At 38.8% G+C, this 24372-nt stretch overlaps 1 protein-coding gene and 1 long non-coding RNA gene across 3 annotated transcripts in view; one reads left to right on the forward strand and one right to left on the reverse strand.

Moving 5' to 3' along the window:
* Positions 1–12906, reverse strand: part of TMEFF2 (transmembrane protein with EGF like and two follistatin like domains 2) — a 261758-nt gene extending 248852 nt beyond the window's left edge. Inside the window, exons 1-3 of one of the 2 annotated variants that reach the window (XM_084779779.1) lie at positions 12332–12906; positions 9874–9983; positions 2031–2160 (exon numbers count right to left, since the gene is read on the reverse strand). In XM_084779779.1, the coding sequence (XP_084635905.1) occupies positions 2031–2160; positions 9874–9983; positions 12332–12503 (412 nt within the window). In that variant the 5' untranslated portion in view covers positions 12504–12906. The remainder of the gene's footprint in view (positions 1–2030; positions 2161–9873; positions 9984–12331) is intronic. The other variant, XM_084779778.1, reaches the window with a different exon arrangement.
* The window catches only part of LOC311596409, a 60252-nt gene that overhangs the window by 12068 nt on the left and 23812 nt on the right, over positions 1–24372 (forward strand). The gene's annotated exons all lie outside the window — the stretch shown is intronic.

The raw sequence follows: 24372 nt of genomic DNA on the forward strand, positions 1-24372 counted from the left end.
CACAGGGCAAGAAGTTAACCTGACAGTGAGACTGGCTACAAGGTAGCCACATTCTAGATTTAAAAACAGCAACTCTAATGACACAGAATAAATAAAAGGTTATATGTTCTCTGGCCCTTTATTCCCAGAGAATACAACTTGCCATCTCCACTCACTGTCAAAGAGCATTAAAACTAAATGGGAAAATTATGAAGAAAAGTCAGAACCCCAATTTACTTGCCGTCAGGCCTGGTTAATCACTTGGTTTCTCCATCACTGCTCAGACCAAAACCCTTTTTAGATTCAGTAGTCAACAGAAGATGCATTCAGCTAAACTGGCTGACTAATTAAATCCTGCAGAAATCTAAGTATGCAAATGAGGTAAGGACAGCTTCTTCGATTGTGATTAAATTTTCTACTTGGCTAAGTATTTATTTTCATAGTAAAAGCAGCACACTGGGGACCAGCATGAATAGACTTGAATGAATCAGACTGTGTGGACTGACAGCAACTCAGAGGTTGGGAAAAAGAATACCATTTTTAGTAGCAAAGCCATTTACCATAGCCCTGGATCCTGGTCTGTTGGCGTGACTGCTTCCTACCTGCTGGTCTTCGCTGGGTGATGTACAAGTTACATCACCCCCCCCCCCCCCATGCACAAGATCATCATAAGCAAAGCTTTTTCCTACTCTCTACAGTGTTAAGTACAACTTTCCTGAGAGTCAAAGGTCCCACTTATATCTGTTCCGTTAGTTCTAAAGTAGTTTTTCTTCATTGTTTCATCTTTTGGTATGGCTGAGTGATTTGGTTTTATAGCGTTCTGTGTTTGCCCCATTCCTACTCTGAGGCGAGCCTTCTGGTCCTCTTCTGCTTGCCATCCTAACCATCTTCCAGACATGTCATTCACATGCAGAGGTAAAGAATCTTTCAAAAAAGACCCCTTAACAACCAAGACAAAATCAAAGGACTATCACTGCAGCTGAGAAATGCCCCTGACTGGTGGTCCTCTGCTCCTTTCGGAGACTGTGGTAGTCAGCAGGACACGTCATATCACTCACTTCTAGTCGAAGACAGTCTTCTAAGGCGCCCAAGACTTTTATTCTTGCCCACTTTATACCTTACCCCCACAAACTCTCACATATTTCTCATGTTATACCCTATAATGGAAAAACCTGTTACCCCAGAGGGACATTTACATGAAGGACTCCCTAACACTATTTTATTGTTTATGAAAAAAGTTTTTCCTACTGAATTATTATTTTTCCTGAACAATGACTTTCCAGAGAGTTTTCATAATTAAGTATAGCCTATGTGCTACTGTTTATTTAGGACAGGAGTTTGCCATGCCTATTTGTAAATTGCTGGGTCAAAGGAACCACTGTGTTTCTCTCTCTCTCTCTCTCTCTCTCTCTCTCTCTCTCTCTCTCTCTCTCTCTCTCTCTCTCACACACACACACACACACACACGAACAAAAAGCAGGAAAAGAAAAAGAAAAACAACCAAACAGCAGTACTAAAAAGGACATGGAGATGGAGTACCTCCCTTTCTTCCTTCTTTCTTTTCTTCTCTCATTTCTTACTTCCTTCTTTCCTTTCTTACTCCCTCCCTTTCTCCCTCCCTTCCTTCCTTCTTTTCCATTATTCTTACAACAACATAAATAAAGAGCTCTGTAGAATCTGAGTTTAACTGTGTCAGAAAGACAGATGTTAGTGTAAATTATTCACAATGCCAATGCATTCTTCAGTATGATCTGCTAAATGCTAACCAGCACATTTTACAGTTAAAATCTAGCACCAGTGCCTACACAAAAACACTTGTGAACTTCAGAACTCAAACCTGCCAAGGTGCTCTCTAGAAGACAACTCTGATTCTGAAAGGAACAGTCAATTGAACAAGTAAGAACTCCATCTATAAATTTGATATCTGGGCAATCAATTCGGATTTCTAATTTTATTTATTCAACTGTCTGCACTCCAATAATCAACACATGTAGTTAAAGATACTAGTTGTCATAAATATGTTTCCTCTTTTATGAGATATTTGTGCATACCTGTGGCACAGGATCCTTCTGAGACCACAAGTATCTCACTCTGCTGTTTGCAGGCAGCTTGTCTCAGGTAGCACTCATTCTGGTAGCTCTCTCCGTTGGAGCCACACACAGGCACGTAGTCACTGTTGCACTGAGGAGCAAAGAGATAAAGCAAACAAGCCATCAAAAAACATGGCTGCTATTGCATTCTACATCCTTCAGGCACCCTAAAAAAAAAAACAAACAAACAAAAAACCATATCCAAAACAAACCATGTCTCTTGGTTTTCAGTGATCCGTGTTCCTACAAGATCGTATCCTGCAAGTTCTTGTTTTGTAAGTGCGCCATTGGAAGTTACACAAAGGCGATGTCAAGTCTGCCACTTGTCTTTTGACTTAGACATAGGCAACACAAAGTATCTAAATTGATTAGGTGATTCCAAGATAGTGGCTGATCCATTAGCACACAAAAGATGTCACAACAATCGTACTACAATTATTTAATTTTGTTTCTGATAGATATCCTTGCTGACTTCTTAGGGTGAACATAAGCAACTTGGCCACATCAAGCTATTAAAATCAAGGCTGATGGCTGTCTGGGTTGGAGCAGAACTATTTGGCTGAAATTCCAAAACTAAAATTATGCAGTTACTCCTCGATTATTATTTTTCTATTGAATTTTAATCATGACAAATCAAAGAATATTCAGATAAGACAGAGAGTATAAGTAAGACTTTGGGATATAGAGGGAAAACTTTCACAGGTGTAAAGTATCATATGTTTCAGAAAGAGAAATGTTCATTTTTTTAAAAAAATAACTTCATTACCAAAAACTGCATATTTTTACAATGGGAATTAGGCAACCTACTGGGGATAGCCATCACATTATAATCACACTGTAAGGCATTAGAGATACTTGGCTGTGTCCTCTACCTGCTAATTACACCAGGATGTGATTATCTACTGATTACTACTACTGATGCACTTCATTGTTTAATTATAACAAATGAAATGATCAAGATGATTATTTATCAAGGCTTGCCTATGCCAGAATCACAGTAAGGAAACCATGCATACAGATACATATGAAAATGCTTTTCTGTTTTCTATTTTTAATTAAAATGTTTGAATTTTTGACGTGCTGTAAATGTATGATTCATACAAAATAAATCAACAGCTTATCCAGGTAGCAAGGAAAGTTTAATATGCATGTCTATATTTTAAAAGTCTATCACATATAAAATTGAAATCAAGGGTTTATGACAACAACCAAAAAAAATAATAACAAAACTGGTGTAAAGTGAGAATTTAATTGACAAAAGCTTGAGATATTTTTTGAACTGTAATTTCTTTTTTTTAATTTTCTTTTTCTTTTTTTATTTAAATAATTTTCAGATTACATCTCAATTGTTATCCCCTCACTTGTATATTCTCATTCCCCCCTCCCTCCCTCTTTCACCCTATTCCCCTTCCCTAGGTCTGTGACAGAAGGGGACCTCCTCCCCCACCATCTGATCACAGCCTATCAGGTCTCATCCTGGTGTGCTGTAACTTCTAACAGTATCTGAACCCTTTTATTCACAATAATCTGTCTAATCCTCTATCTTACTGTCACATGATAAAAACTTAGTTGTCCTGACAATTATAACTGTCTATGTGCTTACTTTGTGTATGTGTACATTTGTGTATGTACTTGCCGATCCCTGTATAGGTTTGTGCCAGTGGTGGGGGTCAGAGGCTGACATCAAGTGTCTTTCTCAATCATTACTTTACTTTGGCTTTGAGTCAAGGTCTCCCACTGAGTTTGGAGACCCCAGATTCAAAAGAGCTGGATGTCAGGAAAGCTCCAGGGAGCATCCTGAGCCGGCCTCCTTATGCTGCAGGCATGGCAGTGCACTATCTATATAGGAAATGTGGATGCGCTCAGGTCTTCTTGCTTGCACAGTAAGTGCTTGCTTTCTCAGCCGTTCCCCAGTCCTTCACCGAGACAAGTTTACACGTGATATGAAGCAGTGTTTTCTGGGTGAAAGGCACCTGAGTTTTGCCTCTTATCTATCACTGAATAATTTAAAAACTAAATTTTTCTAATTGACATTTTTCCAAACAGTAAATTCAAATTTAATGGCATTCATATTGTGATGGTTACAATTGCTAACAGCACGATTTACTACAGTTTAGAAATCTTCTTCATCTTTATTTCTAAGATTAATAATTGAGTGTTCTGGATACCTGGTATTCATTTAATAATTTCCTTCCATAGTCATACTGTTGGTTCATAGACTCAGTGTGATTATGGAGCTATATATGAAATTTATTTGGCTATGATTTTTGGTAATCTGTTGCTACTATTCAGCTCAATAAGTAGCTCTCATCTGATAGGCGACACCTATGAATTGGGCACTGTTATGAGCGTTCCATAAATATACATATTTTTAAAATTACATATGATTCCTGGCTACAGTAAGATGGAGTATTGCCACTCAGGGCAAAGACAATAACAAAGGGACAGTGGCAGCTTGAATTTTCCAGTAGCAAGTATTAAAGAATAAAAGATTAAAATTAAAACTGGCGTGAGTTTCATATTCATGGCCTGGAAGACAAATGGATGGTCAAGTACCAGATAAATGTGCAGAGTTCAGAACTGAGATGACAGAATGTAGGTGGACATTCGGGGTTCTCCAAAGCTGCAGTGGTATCTGATGCTTGGAGGAGAAGTGGGGAGGAAGGAAAGAGCTGGTAACAGTAGACAACACAGCCTGGCTTACCTTTTCTTTAGACATATGAGAGTTAAACTTGATGTGGAAGGCTGCTCTGTAAACTTCCTGTGCTTGGGTCTGGCACTGTTGACCCTGGGCATCTTTTAATAACTAAGTTTAATGATATTTGGTCTACAGGTTATTTGGGTTCTCAATTTTTTTTCTGTCTAACTCTGATGGTTTCCCTATTTTACTTTCCCACGTGCTTCAGAAGGTTAGTCAAATAGAGGGCCAGTGGGCTGAGTTGTCGGGGCGGGAGTGGGAGAGGAAGATTTTTATTATTATCTTTGTCAAGTGCTATGACACAATGCTGATATGCATCTTAAAATAGTGAATAAACTGATAAAGTGCTCGTATGTCACTTCTATTGGACTCAGTAAGCCAAATGTGAAGAGTGCTTAAAGCAGAGCTGCCAAGTTCCATGCAGAAGCCAAAATGGGGATTTGTGTAGAGCTAAGAAGAGCTTAACGGTAGATTATCACCACGACGCTTTTGGCCTTTGGTACCATGACTTGCACTCGTTAAAATGAAAACCACGAGAGGACAGGGATATTCTCAGTCACCAAAGCTCAAGGGTGCACGTCTAGCTCTGGTTTCCCCTGCCCTCTCTCCCTGTCTTTATGTAGGTATGTTATTCAATAGTCAAATTTGTAAAATTTTGATTGGTGATTGGAGATATAGGAATTCTGCTTTAAGACCACAAGATTCATTGCAACATCACCTAGTAAATGGGAATTATCTGATATTCATGACATATTTTTTTACAGAGTGACCACCTAATACTCAAGTGAAGTACTGTTTTTAGGATTAGAAAACAAAGGGATACACTGCAACTCTCTATGTGAGAAGAGGCTAACTGCTGCACTGAAATATATGCCGAATTCTTGAACATGGCATGTGGGGGTAGTCATGACATTGTTCAAGGTCTGAATAAAGGACAAATAGATAGATAATTAGCAACTTACTAAAGACTACAACGTTTTCTGGTTAACAAAAAAGAAAAAACTTCCATTGAGATTACGGTTAAGTCTGTAAGTGTATGTATTATAAAAACTTCTATGAGGAATAAGTGACTTTTTTTCCTTATGTTAAAAAATTCTCATTTATTTTCCAACTATGTGCTTTCAATAAAATAATTTTGTCTTTGTCTCCAAGTTTGGACATTGCTTAAGCCATTCACATACTACCTTAATGGATTTAGTGACTTGACTCTCTGACATATATATGGAATTCATTTTTTTTGTACCAGGGAATAAAAGAGATGATGAAAAATTTTCATGTGATTAAATACTTGTTTGGTCAATATGGATTTTAAATCTGAGAATTCAGCATTTAGAAGCTATATGTGACTTAAGTTTTATCTATCGCCAGCACCTTCCACAGAGTCTGGCATGAGGACGTTTCTCAACAGATGTTAAGTGAATTCTGTTATATTCCCAGTTGTCAAAAGCTGAGGAAGAATAGCTTAAGATATAAAATAATACTCTCTCAGAGAAGAAAATGTTTAAAAATCTGTAAATGTTGCTGTTTGACCATTCCTAAAGTAACTTTTGTTTCTTTGGGACGTCTCCTTGCATGTATTATGCTGATGGCCTTTAATATGGGCAGGCCTCTGACTGTGGGCATGTGACTGTCACTCTCTATATTAGATCACTAAAGGACCAAGGGTTTTGCTTGGCTTCTCCTCTCTTTCTGCATGTTTGCCCTTGAAACCTAGCCACTGTGATAAGTCAACATACAAAGGATTCCATGCAAAGAAACAGAGGTGGAGAGAGCCAAGCCCCACAGGTGGTAGTTGGGCATGGCTTAGAGCCCTGAACTGCTCATGCCTTGAGTTCCATCCCCTTAGCCAATGGCAACAGAGAATGGAGATAAACTGGTTCCAATAACTCACCCAAACTGCAGATCTATGAAGCAAATAAGCATCCATGAAGCCTCTAAGTTCTGGGCAAAATTTTAAGCAGCCCTAGTAACTGAACATCTTTAGATGTAAAGCATGGTTCATTAAATGCAAATATTTAATATCTAAATTAGAAAATTATTGACAGATCATAAGGCTACCTCATATTTTAAACTTATAAATTATCATTGATCATCTTTGATGAGTACTTTCTCTCTGCCTTCCTTCCTGTCTTTCATCTTTTTTTAGATCTTCCTTTCTTTCATCTATCCATTCATCTGACTGCTTCTCAGTTTATTTCTTCACAATTGATTTACCAGATTGACTAGTGTATCTTTTGGTATTACGTAAGAAGGCAGTATGCATAAAATTTCATGGCGCCTTAAAAATTTCATTTTATTATCTAAGAATTATTTGTTGAGGTTTAATATCCCTTATCCAAAATGTTTAGGAGCATAGCATTTGAGATCTTAGTATTTGTAGAATGTCATAAAAGACTTTGCCCCTTGACCATCTATACAAAATACTCCAAGTCTAAAATGCTTAAAAAGTTCAAAACATTTTAAACATCGTGATGGATTTCAAGATATTTCAGAATGTAGTTTTCTGTGTTACAGATCTTCAACTGATAATGCTTTAGTTATTAATTATCATCTACAATAAATTGAAAATTCTGTTCTGTTATTAGAATTTTCCACTTGCATTCATAATAATATTGAAAAAATAGAGCTGGGGCACTTAAAATATAAATATATTAGTTGGTTTATTGTGTTTTATACTCTAGAATAACGACTTACTTATTGAAAAATTATTTACATTAATGGACATAAATTTTCTCATCTTATAAATGATGTAGAGGATCTTTGACTGTATCTCAGTGATAGTGCACTTGCCTAGCCCATGCAAGGTCCTGGGTAAGTTACCTGCACTGCAGAAGAAGAAAGAAGGAAGCAAAGAAAGAAGGAATGATGGAGTAAAGGAAAAAACTAAAGACAGAGCCACCTAATCAAAATTATCTAACTGAGTTGTAAGAATTGAGTGAGTTTTGAATGGTAGATATTAGTGCATTTTAAAGTATACAAGGGAAGTTAGAATCACATATGTTCATTTTAGTGTTTTAGTATTAATACATATTGGAAGACATTATAGCTTATGCACAACATTCACATTTATGTTTGAAATTTATCCCACATCTAGAAAGACTAATGCACATCATATTTTAAAAAGAATAATTCATGCTTGTATCTGAAAATGCAATTTAGGATACTATATAGAAGAGATTTTCGTATCTCTTCTTTTTTATCAGATAAAAGGAGAGAAAACATAAAAGAAAAGCAAACAAACCTGCAAGACAACAACATCAAATCCCTGAAGACTGGAAGAACTCCTAGCTTAACACAGTTTACCATTTTCACGCAACTTGTATCATTTTATTTAGCCATCACCTTGATTTAGACGTTCAATAGCTCTGATACATATACAAAGTCAAATTTATTGCTAAAAAGATGTCTTTTTTTCTCTCATAAAATACTGACTATTGCAAAAACACACATCAATATCAATATAATCCAGTAGGAAATATATTTCCTATTCAATTTTTCATTTATTGTTTCCAACATTTTCTACAATTACTTCAGTTAATATGTATTGCCTTACTAATGTATGAAAACCTCAAATGTCTTGACTGACAAAAACTCCCTTTGGCAGCTATAAATCAGACACGGTGCCTTTAATACATTTTTTTCACTCTATAAAATTCCATGGGTCTTTAGTGATTTCTCCAACTGTGTTTCTCTACCCACTTTGGTTAAGATCTGTAAAAACTATGAATTGAGAATTCTTGTGTTCCATCTCCCTCATTTACTTCATCAGAAGAAAGTGAGTTGTCCCTCACTGTGGCGGAGACTTTGAAAGTGGATGCCACATGTTTGTGGTCTGCACTGATGCATCTCTGAGGCTATGACAATGCCTTCAGGCTCTTTAAACTGCCCATTGGCTCACTCTGTTTCTCAAAAAGGAATAAATAATTCCCAAGGAGCTTGTATCTTACCTAAAAGTAACTCAAGCCATATTTATTTAAAAGTGAATTTTCTTATCCATCCCACCATGTTGTTAACTCCCTAATATTTAATATTAGATCAATTCTTAATGTTGTATGTTAAGTCAGATATTTAAATTTGACTTTAGGTTTCTATTTTTTTTGGAACTTTCATTCCTTCTTATAATTTTGGAAGGGTTCCTGATCTTGTTCATCGATTTTTTATAAGCGTATTTCCTGGCTCCATTTAAATTAGATGCCAATGTTTGTTTCTAATGTAAATTAATAACAATCAAATATAACTATTAAATAGTAGTTCAATATCCAGGAGATTTGAGGTTATATATGATTATATGACGTTTCATAAGAAACAGAAGTTCAATAAATTTCATTATGGGAAAGATGGTAAATAATTATTTTAGTAGCTACAATGGCACTGTCATTTAAATTAATATTAACAACTAGTTTTGACAATAACTCCTTTGTAAAACTGCTTTTCTATATAACTGTTGAGAGCCTCCATGGCACATGACAAAGTGGTCCTTTCTCCTGCTTATGAATTATCCTGAGGTTCTATGTGCTCATGTGGATTCCTAGGAGATTCTGTTGTCATTTGGTGTGCTCATCTCAAAAACTTTAATGTATACTGAGTTGACAAGGTTCTTGATTTCCAAACTGGCACAGTAGTTTTGGAATGACCTTAATAGAAGTTAACATAAAACTGTATCATATTGACAGGATAAGGAAACCAAAGCCCATTAAAACAAACAACAATAGAATAAAGGAAGAGAGAGATAACAAGTTTTATGAAGAACAAAAGTAAAAATCCACGCCTGTTATCCACTGACTACTGTGACAATTATCCTCAATCAACTGACCTATCAAATGCATGCACAGCCTGTTTAGGAAGACATAACTTTCAATCTACATGTAAAAACTAGAGCCCGAAACCGTGTACCTTCAGTGCTATTTTTGACTAGGGCATACACAGGTCTCTAAAAAGGCATATGTCTTCTTGACATCAGCTTGCTCTCTTGGCAGTACTTTTATTTGGTGCCAGCCTCCCTTTGAGTCTGTACAGTTATAAATTTCCAAATGATGGGTTATAAAAGGGACTCCCTGCCTTGAAGTATTTTTAATGAATGGAAGATGCAAATATCAGATATCTTACCTTGAACTGACAGACGCAAGTCACAGTGTCTCCAATCCTTAAACATTCCCCGTCAAATTTACAGGTGTTGGTGTCACACAGGAAGAGATCATTTTCTCTGTCATCATAACCTCAAATTTAAAGAGAGTTTTCCAGTCACTTTAAATGTTACAGCTTTTTAAAGAGACCTCTATTTTGTAGCATTAACAGAATTTTCTATTAGTAATCTCAAAATCTAGAGGAGTGATCAATAATAGTTCATACTTTTAAATAGTTTCCTAGTAAATTCTTCTTCAACATCATCTTTTGAGAATGCTTTCTTAAATTTAGCTTAGATTAACATTCACTGTGTGAATGAAAGTTTGCTACTTGCTTCTCAGCTTTCTTATTTATTTATTTTTCTCACTAAGTGGGCTGTATCAATGACCCAACCTGAAAATCTTGGAAAAGATCTAATGGTCATCTGTGGATGTAATTTTAATATTTCTCTGCTTTAGTTGTTCTTTGCTTTAAGGTCTGAAATGAACCTTATTTACAATTCCTCCCAACAAAGAGGAAGCAAAACCTCAATAATAAAGATAAACAGGCTTGGTGTTTTCTATGAAGGTCTCTCTAGCTCAAGAAAAGATTGATCACGTTCAAGTTGACAGAGATAGAAAGGGGCTGCCAAGTTCAGATGACCTTCCTAGAAATTCAATTCTTTCTTTTTAGTTAGTGCACACACCTTTGAGCTATCTGGTTTATAGTGCGCTTCTTCATTACCAATGTCATATTAAGATAGTTATTCCCTGCACCCATCTCAGTTAAGAAGGAAACAAACCAGTCATGTTGAACAACGAAGCCATCAGCATTATCTCCAATCAGTTTTTAAGGATATCATGTTCCCAAGTGGGACTTATTCTTTTAAAAATAGCATATATGAATGCAGGAACCAAGAATAAATCAGAGACATGTTGAATTTCATAAAATGCCAAATGTGGAAATTACCAAAAACAGAACAAGTCAGTCTACTGACCCAAATCTAATAGGACTATACATTTCAACTTGTCTTAACAAGGGCTAAACTGAGGTGGTGCACAGTAATTTCCTCTTAGGATTTATATCAGTTATCCCTTAGGACTGTACATGCCTCCACCTCTAAGTGACACTTAATAATCACATCCTCTCAAAAGTCATAAACACTTCCTTTCAGTTACACATATCCAAAGGCCACCTTATTCAGAGGTAGACTTAATTGTACCAGGATTTTATTCACAGAAAACGAAATATTATAAACACAGTTGCTAAAATGAGACCAGAGCAGACCATGAGGACAGTGCCCATTCATGTTTATGGAGTTTAAAATGCCAACGAAATCACACCACAATTCTTCAGGTATAGAGGATCTCATAATGAAATGTAAAACCAGCCAGAAAGAGTGCAGTAAATTCAATCTTTTCAATTAGAGACCTCGGTAGCATGCAGCCTGTCAAGCTTTAGTATTTTGACGGGGACTGAATGAGCAAGTGGACTGCCTGTCACTCCACCAAACCCAGTGCAGAAGTGAGGGGATTGGAACCCACTATGGTAGGGTCACTGTGTTCTCAAAAGTCTGCAGGCCTGGGGCATGCTCGTTCTGGCTTGGGGGAATCTGATTCAGTCTTTCTCAACTCTCTTCTCCACAGAGGAGCTTGAGGAAGCTTGGATGGGCATCCTTTGGCTACAAAATCAACCTCTTTAAAATCAATGGCGCTTGCAGCCAGAGAAAGAAAGAGGAGGGTGAGAGGAGAGGAGAGGAGAGAGAGAGAGAGAGAGAGAGAGAGAGAGAGAGAGAGAGAGAGAGAGAGAGAGAGAGAGAGAGAGAGAGAGAGGGCGCGCAAGAGAGGAAGAAAGCTAGAGAGCAATACACAGAAGGAGCAAGCCAGAGAGCCAGAGGAGGAAAAAGAAAGAAAGAGAGAGGAGGGTGACAGAGGGGGGGAGGGGGGTATCTTGGAAACTTGCCTCCCTTAGAATTATCTGTGACCCAGCGCTGAGGTTGGAAACCCCTGCATTCAGAAGCATTTTCGGCAGGAATTAAGGGTTCCCCCTGCAGTCATCGTTTGATTTACTGCCTTCTCGATTGTTCTTTCTCATAAAGTTATTTCTCACACATGCAGGCTAGACTTTTTATTTTTAAACGGTGGGAAATATTCTGTGTTAGTGTTTCCCCTAGGGTCGAGAACACAAAACACTACCCCTTCAGTATTTCTCTCATTTCTCTCTGTTCCCATTTGAGGGCAAACATCTAAGGATCCCCACACCTGCACTTTGTTCCTATCCCAGCACGCCCAGCCCTAGCTGAAGCAGTTTTCAATGTTTCTCGGGATTGAGGTGGGAAGTCCTGGGCTTCAGGCAGTGGAGGGCGAGTGGCTGAGCAGACACACCACGAGAGTGGACAGCTCTGTGCAGGTTCCGCGCCTCTGAGGGGCGAAGGAGTGGAGGGTTGAGGGTCAGGACTTACCGGAGCAGTTCCATCCGGTGGGCGTTTGGCAGTCACTTAAAGAGGTAGGGAAAGCAGCGAGTTTCACCGGGCGGGCTATGATAAGCAGCGTCACGGGCAGCAGCAGCAGCCAGCAGAAGCCCTCGCAAAGTGTCCAGCTACCGCACTGCCGCGGGGACTCCCACAGCACCATGACTACTTCGCACAACTCTGCAGCAACCTACGGCTTCTGAAGAACACGGGATCGCGGGGGCCACGCAGCGGGCTACTGAGCATCCCGCGGACCGCGGCAGCAAAGGAGGCGGTGGCAGCAGGGACAGCCAGCGGTGAGGCTGCAGCCAAAGGAGCGCATGATCTCCGGAGTTTCAGCAACATCCAGTGACCTGGCTCAGCCTAGGGAGCGAAAGGATAGTCCTCTGAGAAGCTGCGTCCCAGATGCTGGGAGCTGGTGCCATAAGGAAAAGGGTCAGGGCAAAGAAGGAGCTGGAGACTGAAACCAGGATGTAGAGGGAGGCAGCCGCCTGATAGAAGAGAGGCGCACAACCAGACTGGGTGGAGGGACAGTCACAGCGCCCCGCAGCCCAGCCGCCGCCTCTCGCGCTCTGCCGCCCGCATCCCACTGGCGTTTGGGAAGCAGCAGGTCCTTAGCCCGCCCGGGGTCACGTGGGAAGCGGCAGCCGAACTCTGATTGGCGGAGCGGGATGCAGGTCTCGGGAGGGAGGGGTCAGCGAGGAGGTGCAAGGAGGAGGCGGCCACTGATGCCACAGATGGGCTAGCTCTCTAGGCTCTTGCCCGAGTGGAGCTAGGCGGGGATGGCTCCTGGGAGAAGCTCAGGCTTCAGGGCGGCTACTCCCACGCTCTTTAATCCCACTTGTCTCGCTGTTCTGCTCCAGGACGCCCCCTACTGTGCCGAGGTCCCGGCTTGCTCCTCTCTTCTGTGCATGACCCTGAGCTGCCAGGAACGGCTGCGGCTGGGTGGCCTTCTCTTCCAGCCGGAGAGAGTGGGGGCGAAGGAGGTGGAGGACCCGCAGCCACAGGGCAGCAAGGGGAAGAAGGAAGGGAGCTAAGGGCGTCCCGCCGGCGCCGGCAGGCTAGGAAAGGGATCCAAGCTGGTCATATCGTAGTAGCATAAGAAGCATAAGGATGCTTCTCTAGGTGGCAGAGAAAAGAGGGCGAAAGGCGGCGGTTTGAGAGCCAGAAAGCTCTGGCTGGCTTAAAGCAGCAGCAACAGCAGAAGCTCCCTGAGGAGCTGCAAACCCGACAGTGCACGCTAGGCTGGCTTAACCAGCTTCGCCGGCTCTCTCCAGTCTCCCAGTGTTTTTTTTTTCCCCTTCTAGGCTCAGCGCAGCTCAGACTCACTAGGGCGGCTGAGGTTTGATTCCTTCTCCCCGGTGCGCTCTGGTACGGCACAGCCTGGAACCTATTTGTGAGGCTGTCTAAAAGATGCAGCCAAATGTGTTTGGAAGGTCAGTTTTGGTCGGGACAGGTGGCCGGAGGAGCAGAGAGGGGCTTCCCTGAATTCAAACTGAGAGTGGGTTACAGGGCGAATCCACAGCGACGCGGAGGGTAGGAATTGCTTGGACTGCACAGGCGGTAGACCCTAGCGCTTTAACACCGCTTTAACACCGGGTCTGCGGGATCACCAGCTACCTGGGAGAGGCAAGGACTCCTCTTGGTTCTATTTGGCCCCAGCGTTGGGGAAACAGCAGAGCGGTACCTGCTTTCCTTCTGCCAGACTCTAAGCAGTTAGGCACACTCTTTAGCTTAAGGCATACTACTTCTCAGGGCCCAGAGCTTTCTGGGACAAGGATGCAAAGGAGTGTCTGTCTCCAGTGATTCTGGTCTCTACTGCAGTCACAGGGTTGCATCAAAGAGTTTCTTTTTGCGTGTATGATCGTTCAGTTATGCAGGATTTTTTTTTCATCCGCACCCTACATATACACTCACATTCTATTTCTCTCTCTCCCTTCTCTCCCCTTTCGGTTCCCTCTCTCTCCTCCCTTTTTTCCCAGAGCTTTCCCCTTCCTCTTTAAATTTCCTTGCATTCCGCCCCCCATCCTACCCTCCCCCCCCTCGCCTCCCAAAGCCTTTTGAATCTTGACTAAGAACATTGTTTGATGGCATCCAACAAGCAATTAGAGAGCTTTACCAATCACTTAAAAGAGGCACCAATAGACTTTGAAAAGGGCACTATCAATCCTCCGCAGACACCACCAGAAAACAAACTGTGCCAGAGAGGTGTCTTTAAGTACTGTCACCTCCAACCTCCTCCCACTCCCTTGCTTTTTAACTTCACCTCTGAGAGATGTGATCCCGCTGCACCTTTGAGCCTCAAAGCCACCTTACTCTTTCTTCCTCTATGTGAGCCTCTTCCCTTCATCTCACGTCCCGGCTCTCCCCTAAGACTACCTCTCCCCTCCCCCGCCCACCTCTAAAGATTTCTGAATCTTGGTGTCTCTTGCCCCTGGCAAATAAGCGGCTGCAGATCTCAGCGTTCCAGTCAATGGCATCTCTCACCAGCGAAGACTCCATTAACACAGATCAATTTGACCAGACGTTGGAGGCATCAGAAAAATCGGCTTTTAGATGGAGCAACTGAATTGTTGAAGGTAAAGGAATGCCCAGAAGATGGAGCTGCCAAAGATATCGCAAAAACAAAGAAGCAGTGGTGCCTTTCAGCGGAGCTTGCGACATACATTCACGCTTAATGCAGATCCAGCCGCACCAAACTCACAGCTCCTAGTGAGAACCTGGGATTTTCCATACCAAGGCTCAGATCAGCGATAATCAGGGTTGTGAAAACAAGCCCCGCTGCAACTAAAGGCGAAGTTCTTCAGATAATGTGTTTTTGCAGTAATTACGATCGTAAACCAGCGCTTGGACTGTACGGTTTGACTATAACATAGAATTTTACAGAATCTTTTACAAGGAAAATTGTTATTGAATTATCTGCTAAGTAAAATTTTGGCGTGCTTTGTAAGAACGTGTTTTCCTCAGACACTTAGCCCACAGTAACTTAAAATGTCAAAGGAGTTAATGACTGCCAAGTGATTGGTTAACAAACACAGTCGCCTCCACAGAGCTTCTTTACCCTATATAGCAGTTGCAATCAAAGCCTTTCGGTTGGGAATGCTGTGATTCTGTCCCACTCAGGATGCACTTAGTGCTACAGTGCCACCAAGAAAGGAATTCTGCAACTGGCAGGCACCACCAAGTGGCAGAATAACATCATTCACTGAACAGAGCACTGCATTGTTCAATATGTAAATAAAATATGCATATTATTTAGTTCTTCATTAGGAACTAGAAAGGCACTGACATTTTATAATCATAAGATTGTACTAGTATGTCAACTCTTTCTCAGCAGGCTCAAATCTGTTTCCTTACTACAATTAACTTTCAAATATGCCTATAAATTGTTTCTTACATCATATATTATGTGATTAGTAATAATTTGATTGAACCCATAGCATGTGTGTTCGATGTTGCTATTTAAAATAGTTCACAATATTAGCTTTCAATATTTCTGAGCTAGAATACTTCAGTAGTGGAATGCATACTCTAGAAATGCAAGGACAGAGAGAGATTGACTCTATCTGAAGGGAGAAATTAGAGATGATTTTTTGTTTTCTCAGAAAACTATTTCTAAAAATGTAATAACGTTTTGTTGTCACCTTCATGAATTTAAATAAATTTGCATTTAATTTTAATAATTTTTATGACTTTGTAGTTATAGAGTCATCATTGTCCTTCTCCTCCCTATCCCTCCCTCTAACCCTTCCTATGCATTTCTTATCCCTTTTAAACTCATTGCCATTTTCTTTAGCTATTGTTACACATATGCATACATATAGAAAATAACTTTTAAAACATTTGTGGAGAGACTGAAAGACAGCTTAGGTGTAGAGGATTTACCTCATATGCAGGAGGCCTTGATCTACACCACCACCACCACAACAGTAACAAAAGATTAATTTCCAAGTGGACATCATTTCCAAAGGACATCATTGAGACCTGTGGGATTACTCAGGGCATAGGAGGATAGGGACAAGAAGAAATTGTTCTCGGAAGCAACACTGAAGATAAATGAGCTTGGAAAAATAAGACACCCTAGGAATAAGGGATTTGTCATTTTGTTTTGTTTTTTTTGTTTGTTTGTTTTTGCTCATGTTTTCTGATTATTCAGTAGAGGTATTACAGGTCCTGTGCCTCATCCTGTGTCAGACATTATACCAAACAGAAAGACACACATTTGTATTTAATCCCTACAAGACCTCTATAGAGATAGAAGTGACAGCTAGTCTTGTTTGGTAAATAAGTTGCATCAAGCATCTTGGAACTTAGCAGCAATTCTGTGTAACATTAGAACACAAGGCCTGTTGCCACTTTTTTTTTTAAATTGCATTACTGCTCCTTTGAGATGCACTATATGAGCACTTCCTATGAAGAGCTTTAGTCTGCCCTTTCTTTAGTGCACAGTAACTGTCACATGCATTAATTCTCAGGCAGGAACAATGAGATCCAGTGATTTCCATATGCATTTGATCATATGATTGAGATTATTTTTATAAGAATTTGAGATTTGTGTGGATGCGTGTGCATCCTACAGCAAGTGTGGACATCAGAGGAAGCTTATGAGAGTAAATTTTCTCCATCTATCCACCACAGGGTGTCAGAGATAAACCCACATCACGGGGCTTGGTGTTAAGCATGCTGGCCCAAGACAGTTTTAAAAATGTGCCTTTTCTTTTTGAGATTATAATTTGATTTCCTTGTTTTCTCCTTCCCTTCTTCCCTTCCATACCCTGTTGTAGACCTGCCTTGCTCACTTTTGAATTCACAGCCTCTTCTTTAATTAATTGCTGTTACATGCACAAGACAGTTGTCTGATGTTAGATAGCATTTTGCTAAATTCCAACATACTTGATAGAACTTGTCCACAAAAAGGAATAGTTGTCAGCTCTGTCTCAATAGGAGTGTTGTACTGATTAAATAACAATGGTTTTCTTTCTGTTTGGCAAAATGTTTGACACATTGTGTGTGTTGTATATATTATATATATATATATAATATATAGTGCTCTGTCTGATAATGTTACTTGTATGTATGTTTTCAGTGCTGACCATTTGGTATTGGATAATCATTTGGTGTGCTATTCTCAGGAGAAAACTATGTTTTTTACTTGTAGAACTTCTTGCCTGCCTGTGGCTCTTTGTATAGGGCTGAGGTCTTTCCATCTTTTCCTCAGTCACTTCGGCATGTCTACTGCTGCTCTTCTTCAGCTTGTGTTCAGGCAGTCATGGTGATGAGACTTAATGGGTACAGCGAACACAGTCTCACAGCAAGCTCCCTGATACCCTGTGTCTTACGAGCAGACACTCTCCTCTACTGCAACGTTGGCTGAGCCTTAGGGAGGGGAAGTGTTTCGTAGATGTATCCATTGGGACTGAACTCCTCAGCTCTGCATTTCGCTTGCTTATGGTTTTCTGTAATAGTCTTCCTGTGTTGCAAAGAGAAGTGTCCTTGATGAGGACACTGAAGATGCAGAAGTTCCACATCTCACTAGGAGAGTTTTCAGTGCAAAGAATGGGGTTGGATTCTGTCATCTATACTAAGGTACTACGTACACCTAAACATGAGTAAAAGATGTCTGAACTCTCCCTCAGTTTTCACATTTTTTGGTACAGAAGTTAACAGAGTAGACATTAAACTCTATGTATGGAGAAGCTATTGGATTTGTTTTATGCATGTGCATAAGAATATATTCAGCTGTTAATTTGTCTAACTTAGTAACCATATAGCTATATAAAGTTTTCTTGCTTGTAAAATATAGGTAGTAATACTTCCTAATGAACGAGTGCACAAATATACTATTTTCTGTACACAAGTTAGTCACTAGCAATTGAAGTAGAAGCCCAGTATTATATCCATGCCTCAGTATCGTATAATTTAATTTCCAATCTACTACAGATAAGTAGCAGATATAATGCTACAAGTAATATTCTCTTAATACAAATATGAAAAGCAATTTTAAAATTTTACTATATGATCAATTTAATGGAGCTGTATTTCTAGATCAAATTCTGACAATATTTCCCAGAAGCCGTCTTCATTTATTACTGACTTTTATTATAAAGCAAAATGTAGTTGTAGTTGCTATTTTCCTTATTTCATACTGTTACTTAACAATGTGTAAATTATGATATATGATGTATAATTTCATAAAGTTGAGTTTTCTATGCGCTTCGCAATTCTTGTGTTTTTAGTTATTTTTTATACTTAAGGTTTAGCTTTATAATTTCAGTATTGGAGAAATAGTTTAATCTTAAAGCACTGGGCCTCAGTCATGAGTTTATATCATAACAGTCTAGGGAGTTAAAATAGACTGATTAAGAGTTCCACCCAACTCTTGGAAACTCTGAGTTAATATTGGCATACTCTTAAGAAATTCTCCTGGCGTTTTGATACTGTGCTTTGGCTGAACCCTGTCTTTAAGAGAATGAACCTGTCCTCAGTATACACATATCCAAGTTGGAGAAGCAAACGCGGGATTGTTTTTCCAGTTAAAGCTTTTCAATATATCTCCCAAAAATACTTTATGATAACAATATCTAATGAAAGCAATATAAACCAGATGATGTTTGAAACTAGCTTGCCAATAGTTTACAGAACAAGAAAGAAAAACTACTATTGAATTTCAGGAGAGTTAAAAGCAACAGCAACCTCAATATGACTTGATACACTCGAATTTACAAATTCAAATTGTTTGCAGTGTCTGTTGGGATTTTCTGTAAAGACTTTTGTTTTCAAGTCCAGTGTAAAACCATTTCCTTTTTAGTCGGAGGAAGGATAAAACTGTTTTTTATATCTCTCTTTTGCTGCTCATGGTTAAACTGGACCATACTAGATCCATTTCTGGTTTTGGGAAAAGAACTATGAAAGGCAGCTATTTCTAGTTTGCATTATTAACACCACAGTTTTTTATGTCCTGATCATTATGTCCATTTATTTCTCAAAATACACATCAGTTACTCCTGCTACTGAACTCTTTTCCATGTGGTAATCCAGTTACCTGTAGCACTGTCTTCAGATCTGTGTAATTCCTTTCTAGCCCTGAAGGAAGGCAAGGAGGGAGGGGGGGCTGGAGGAGAGAAGGAGACTACTAGAGAGAAGAAAGAGAAGAAGAGACTGACTTTTGTCATATAAGGAAGCTGGAAATGGCCTTAGGTGAACACTGCTCTCTTGTAGCTTCCTTGCATGCATTTTCATGTTAAAAGCTCTGTGGAGGCTTTTGGTTAACTCCAACCCAAGCACATCAAATAAAACTGAGCACCTGTTTAAATGTACTGAATCCATATTTTCCAATATGATTTGATCATGGAATCCCTTTTTAGCAGGAGAACACTAAAATAAATAATGGCGTTGTATTTCCATATGCTAATATTACTGTATCCCAACAACTGAGAGAAAGGAATCACCTTAAAAACATCTGAGTATTTTGAGTGAGGGCCCCGCGCATCCTCTGACTTTCCTTGCACATGGTCCAGTGTGCTGATTGCATTAGTGTAACAAGTCTCCCAAGCTTCTCCTCTCTGAAGTACTCACTCCTGCTGTGGATGCTTTGGAAGGTGACTAAAATATTAGCTTTGGCTGACACAATCTTTAAAGCACTGTCCTCAAGTTCAGGCCATGTAAATTTAATATCCCTAGCAGTGTTTCTAGTGTAAGGTCAGATGTTGATGGTGTCGGGAGACCACAAGATTGACAAGAAGAACTGGCTTGTTCTTCTTGTAAGAAAGAATAAGCAGGCTACCAAGATGAGACTTGATAGCCTGTGACCATATAGTAGGCGAGGAGGTCCCCCTTGGTCTCAGATCTAGGGGAGGGGAGTAGCGTAAAAGCAGGAGGAAGGGAGGGATAGGAGGGTACAAGTGATGGGATAACAATTGAGTTGTAATCTAAATAAATTAATTAAATAAAATATATATTTACATCTGTCTATATATTATGTTTTTATGTGTTATGTATACAGAATATTTCATATATCTGAATAGCACAGTCAAATTAATTTTTAACTTGGCTTTATTTAAATAAATAAATGTGTATAACTAATAAAAGAAGAACCGACTTTACTCTTTACATCTTTATGTTCATCTCTTTATAGAAGAAAACATGCTTGCATCTGTTCTTGGTAATTAAAGACTCTGAGAAGAGGACAGCATGATCCCACATGACCGGGCCCAGGAACCCACATCTGAGTTGAATTTGTTACCCTGCAATATATAAAAGCTCCTGTCCTGGGAAGGCTAATTAGCTTCTCTGAGTTTCAACATTCTCTCTTTCTCGGAATTTTACTTTTTTTAATAAAAGAGCTTGGGTAGCAAAGACAGAGTCACCTGCCACTAAGGGTAGGACAGAGACATGTTAGAGGAAGAACTGAAATTGGTAAATTAAAAAATCAGCAGAAGTAAAGGTAGCTATTCTGTTTCACCATTCACCTCTGTACTCTTCTGTACACTTCGTACACTTTAATTTTCCATTGTCCAAGTTAGTTCATTTTCCCCATAGTTCTAACACCCTGATGATAGATATGTTGACAATTAAATCTAGTTATATCAGATACATACATAGTATACATAGCTTGTGTATTAGTATGAAATCATAAATGTTCTACATTTCAGTATATTTAACTACGGAGAAAAGATGTCTAATAGCCGATTAACTCACCATGGGTCTAATTTATTTTTTATTTTATCTAAGTTCTCCAAATTATACTTCATAAAGTCTTGCCTGTCATTGGCAAGTTTACTTTTAGATACAATAACAACAATCAAATAATAGTAAATTTCAAACACTTTTAATTCTAGGAATAATTTTTCTTTGTTATATGATTTACTTTGAACAAAAGCATTCACATAATCTCTTCCTCATATATTTATTTTTTTGCTTTTTCTATTTTTTTGTTTAATTTACTAAATAGATACAAGTAGCTCTAAGTCATTTGACTGGATAGAATGCTGTTTTAGACATTTAAGAATTTACTCATTTCACTATTTGACTTTTTAATGTAATTTTATAATGAACACTAATGCAGTAATGGTATGTGGTATGATTTTCTGTAATAAAGATGTTTACCTTATTTTCCAACAGAAGAACTCAGCAAGGCAAGTAAGAACATAATTCTATTGAAGCAGTCAATATTGAATTTTCTGACAAAACAAAGACATATTTTGATCTTATCTACTTTTAGAGAAGAATATATTTAAGCTGAACATAATAATGGAAATATTAGAAATATCTTGCAAATTTAATTCAGATGTACTTACATACAAATGGTATAGTTAAAAACATAATTTCTTACTAGTTATGTGATTCTGAAATACTTAATAATAATACCAAAGTCTACAGTAATATTAGTTGTTGCACCATATGCTCAAATACAAAGAGTGTTAATCTTAAACTTTTTCAAAAAGGTATTTAATTACTATGCCAGGACAGTCACTTGTATTATTCATGCAAAGAACAGTGCTCATTACCAGATAGGTATAGATATATAAAATAAGCTCCTTGCTTCTGCAAAGTTACATATTTCCATGTCAGTTAGAGACAATTTAAATATACCATTTAAAATGGTTACTGTTTTATTATCATAGAAAGAAATATGAATTGTCCATTTCAACCAAGTCCGCTTCAGAGTAGTGGTCAGGATATCTAACTTGCAGTGGAAAAACAAGCTCCAAGTCTGGCTCTGAGCTTGAACCTGTGTGAAGCTAGCTCTGTTGAGCCCCATTTTTTTTTACACATGTAATTTGACAGGTATAACATGAGGATTAACAAGTTTATGACCCAAAAGGTTCCATGAACCATTGTTATTTACCATTGTCAAAGTGTGTACAAGGTGGAGGAACTTTGTGTTATTTGATCCTTGCTGCTGGAATTTAAATCGGGAGCCATCTGACCACTTTTCATGCAACTGACCATGCCCTCCACACTTGGCAATTATATAATCTGGAGGTATTTTTACAATGTAAGTTTCTATAACTGGGTTACTGCTAATCACACTGTGAATTGTTTTCTCCTCTTTTTCCCCCATTTGAAGATACAACCATACTCTGTCATTCAGGTTGGCATGGAACTTACTGTGGAGTGAGCACAGGCCAGCCTTAAACTGTAGATTCTCCTGGTTGAGTTCTCAGGCACTTGGATTACAGATGGGTGCCACTGCCACATCTGGTATGTCTAATTTTTTTAAATGCGAACTCATGACTTTCAGAAAAGCAACAAAACCCCACAGACTGACTATATATACAATTAAGTCACCTCTTTAAGCATGGAAGATTGGGATTTTTTTTCATAATTCATTGTCTTCTTTAGGGTTACTAGTGTTGTGATGAAAGATCATAACCAAAGAAACTTGGGGAGGGAAGGGTGTATTTGCCTTATGCTTCCACATCATTGAAGGGAGTCAGGAGAGGAACTCAAACAGGCCAGGGACCTGGAGGTGGGAACTGATTTAGAAACCATGGAGGGGTGCTGTTTACTGGCTTGCTCCATATTGCTACCTCATCTAGCTTTCTTAAAGACCACAAGCCCAGAGGTGAGGTTGCTCACAGTGGTCTGGGTTCTCCTACACCTATCATTAATAATAATAAAATCATCTCCTACAGTCTTCCGTACAGAGAGATCTGATGTGGGCATTATTTTCACCTCATATCAGTGCCTCTTCTGTGTGTCAAATTGACATTAAAAACTAGCTGACATATCAATCATTTTGGTTGTTGAAATTTTGAACAAGGATTCCTTCAATGCAGTTAATAAAGACTACAGTTTAGGGAGCTTTATATATTTTTCCATGTTTTATAATTAACTTCAGTATCTTTATGATATTTGTATTGTACTAGTGAACGAGTGAGGAAGGAAACACAATTGATCAATGTGGCAAAATGTTAATTTTATGGCTTTCTATCCTTATGGTAGTGTGACAGGACTTGTTTTTTTATAAAAAAAAAATTTAAGTATTTTTCATGCTCATTACTACAATATACATTTGTTTCCGTTTTAGAGACCCAAAAAGTGATACTCAAAGATATGTCTGGTGCTTTCCACAGGAAGTGCCAGTGCCTCATAGGCATAAGCTTCCCTTTAGAGTTGTCACTGTAACTACAGAGAGCTGAAAAAGAGGTCTCCCATGTCTATTATAAATATTGGTTTCTTAAACTGTATGTATAAGGCAGCAACCACTTCTTTGTTGCATGCATCCCTCTGCTCACAGCATTATCCTCGGAATAGATGCTAATGCATTGCATTTGGTGTATGCCTTCATGCAGCAGAATAGCATATTTCTTAATTGTGCATCATTGAAAGCAGCCTACCAGTTAAATGAAAGAGCTCCGCTCACTGCACATGACTAGGAGGATATTGTGGTAAACGATATCAACAATGGGCCCATTAATGCTTAGCTTATACCTGAATCTAATGGCTGATAATGCATCCTACATGACACATGTGAAGATAAATTTACAGCATTAATAGGCTTACAGTCCATGAGAATAAGCTATTTCTCCAACAAGTTCCTCTTCTCTAATGAAACATTATCTTTCCAGTGGCATCTGATTGATGGCTAACGGTTGTAAGATGCATGATTCTCTTATTGGCAAAGCACTAAAATGCCCCCTGTCTCATCTTTGTGTATAATCCATGCTTGTTTTATAGGATTATACCTAAGCACATGGAGAGCAAGAAGATTGCACTTCATGAAAACTCACATTTAAGAAACATTGTTGGGAAATATAGGTCATCTTAATGTAATGTTTAATATGGAAGTTCACTTTTCAGTGATATTTCTTTTTACTCCACTTTCAAAGAAAAATTTAGGCAAATTTAAACAAGTTGAGTTTTCATTTCAACATACGTTAAATAGTACTGATGAAGTGGCAGTCAGCCCAATCATTTTAAACTCTGAATTATATACCTAGAGCCATTAAAAGTTGTTTCAGTTGTATTATTCTTTTGTAAAAAAAATTATTTAGTTTTATCTATGTGTATATGTGCATAGTGCTTGT

Source organism: Acomys minous (assembly GCF_964271855.1).
Source record: "Acomys minous genome assembly, chromosome: 4".
Classification (NCBI taxonomy): domain Eukaryota; kingdom Metazoa; phylum Chordata; class Mammalia; order Rodentia; family Muridae; genus Acomys; species Acomys minous.